Source organism: Saccostrea cucullata, unplaced genomic scaffold (genome assembly GCF_032062105.1).
Source record: "Saccostrea cucullata isolate Sc308-1 unplaced genomic scaffold, CSIRO_AGI_Scuc_v1 ctg16439, whole genome shotgun sequence".
NCBI classification, from domain to species: Eukaryota; Metazoa; Mollusca; class Bivalvia; order Ostreida; family Ostreidae; genus Saccostrea; species Saccostrea cuccullata.
Genome location: NW_026940334.1, coordinates 1 through 1,754, shown reverse-complemented (window position 1 = coordinate 1,754; position 1,754 = coordinate 1). Strand labels below are relative to the sequence as shown.

The 1,754-nt window shown below is 40.7% G+C and overlaps 1 protein-coding gene across 1 annotated transcript; it reads right to left on the bottom strand.

Moving 5' to 3' along the window:
* Positions 1 to 218: 218 nt before the first annotated feature.
* LOC134255137 (chaperone protein DnaJ-like) lies at positions 219 to 662 on the bottom strand (the record flags this gene model as incomplete). Its single annotated transcript, XM_062737649.1, has 1 exon — positions 219 to 662. A coding segment is annotated over one exon (444 nt), but the record flags the coding sequence as incomplete, so codon positions are not given.
* Positions 663 to 1,754: the final 1,092 nt, after the last annotated feature.

Here is a 1,754-nt window from a genome sequence, read left to right as displayed (position 1 = left end):
GGCATTTCTAGCTATTGGCCTTTGCATATTTGCTAGTCGCTCCAGTTTACTATCAATATCTGCAATATCGCATGAGTTTAGTGCGTTTAACTCATCTTATAAATTTCATAATGGTAGCCTTGTGTTTAAATTGACTTACTACAGGGGAACCACTGGGAAACCATGGGATCCCCTGAATGTAAATCAACTCGCCAGCCTGAACTTGCCCGGATTGCCTTTCACAGTTGAGGATCCATGCTTTGCTTTGCGCGTATCTCATCCATTGAATAGGCTTTTTCGGTTAAATGATTTCCATTCCTCCGGTCTGAAATACCATGCTTTTTTCTTTTTAGCCCACTTGCAACCAAGTCTTTTAAAAAGTCCTTGTGTGGTTTTGTGTCGCCCGTTATCCATACCCAATTCCCACAAACTTCAATCTCAAGGCCGATCAAGTCCACTATTGCCATTAGGAAATCATTAAGTTTTTCCGAGTAATCATACGGGCTTGCATCGTCGGAATCGTCGAAAGTGACATCCTTATCAACCTTGCGAAGCGTTTCATATGCTTCATTGATTGCCTTCATCATTTCCAAGCCTGCCGGGTTTTTATCAGGATGATACTTGATGGATGCCCGTTTATAAGCTTTCTTGATATCTGCCTGTGACAACAGTACCGGATAAGCCTAGTAAATTCATTGCGTCATTAATTCTCATAATAATAAATTCCTGTTTTGTAATAATGTTTTAATGTTTCAATTGAATTGACCTAATGCGAGCCAAGTTTCAATATCCATTTAATAGATAATGACCATCCAATACCATTCTTTATAATTTGTTTAGCTTCAAATATGTCCACTGGAAACCTTCATTAATTATCGCCCGGATCTTTTTAATCTTCAATTAATCATTATAACGCACCGCCGAAGACCGTGAATAACACTGTGGACAATGGGAACCAGCAAATAAATCATTTTTCCCAAAGTGGCGTTTAGTCTCACAACCTCTCACAGCCGCCACATATTGCAGCACTAATTAGATTTCGCTGCTAGGTTTTTGTTTTTAGCCTTTCTGTTTTATATAGGGATTCTTAAACACCGTAGAAATTTACCTTCCATAATTAAGTTAACCGCTTTCATTGCTTCAGGCTGTGAACCAACCCAATAAATACCAATTCCATTAATCTTTACTACAAAACCATTTTTAAATTGATTGAATGATACTCTCATAATTATTTATTCCAATATAAATTTATTTAATTACATATGATACTAACATACATAAAAATCATATGTAATCATTAGTTACACCAATTCCCTGATTTACCTAGGGGATTTCCTCAGTGGTTCCAAGTAAGAACCCAATCGAGTACCGACCGGATTACAATGGAACCACCGGGAGAACTAGGGGAAATCAATTAGCCGCTTATGTACCTAACACCGGAACGATGATCAAGCTATTGTCTGATTGATTCACTGGGTGATTGTCTGGGTGATTCACTGGGGAACCACTGGGAGCGGCTGGCAAGGCCGACGGGCTGGCTGGTTGGGAACCGCTGGGAATTTATATAGATTCCATTGGGTTACACTGGGAGGCGTTGGGGACGCAATTCGCGCCATGCCTCTTTATCAGCCCGGTTTTACTCTATAGGGCTTTATATAGGGGACTCAGTGGGAGCGTTCGGGGCTGGCTGGCGTCCGTCTCAAGTGTTCCCGTTGAATCCTTTGATGAACCCGCAGAAACCGCTCAGAAAGCCCCAGACTTAACCTATTAGCTAA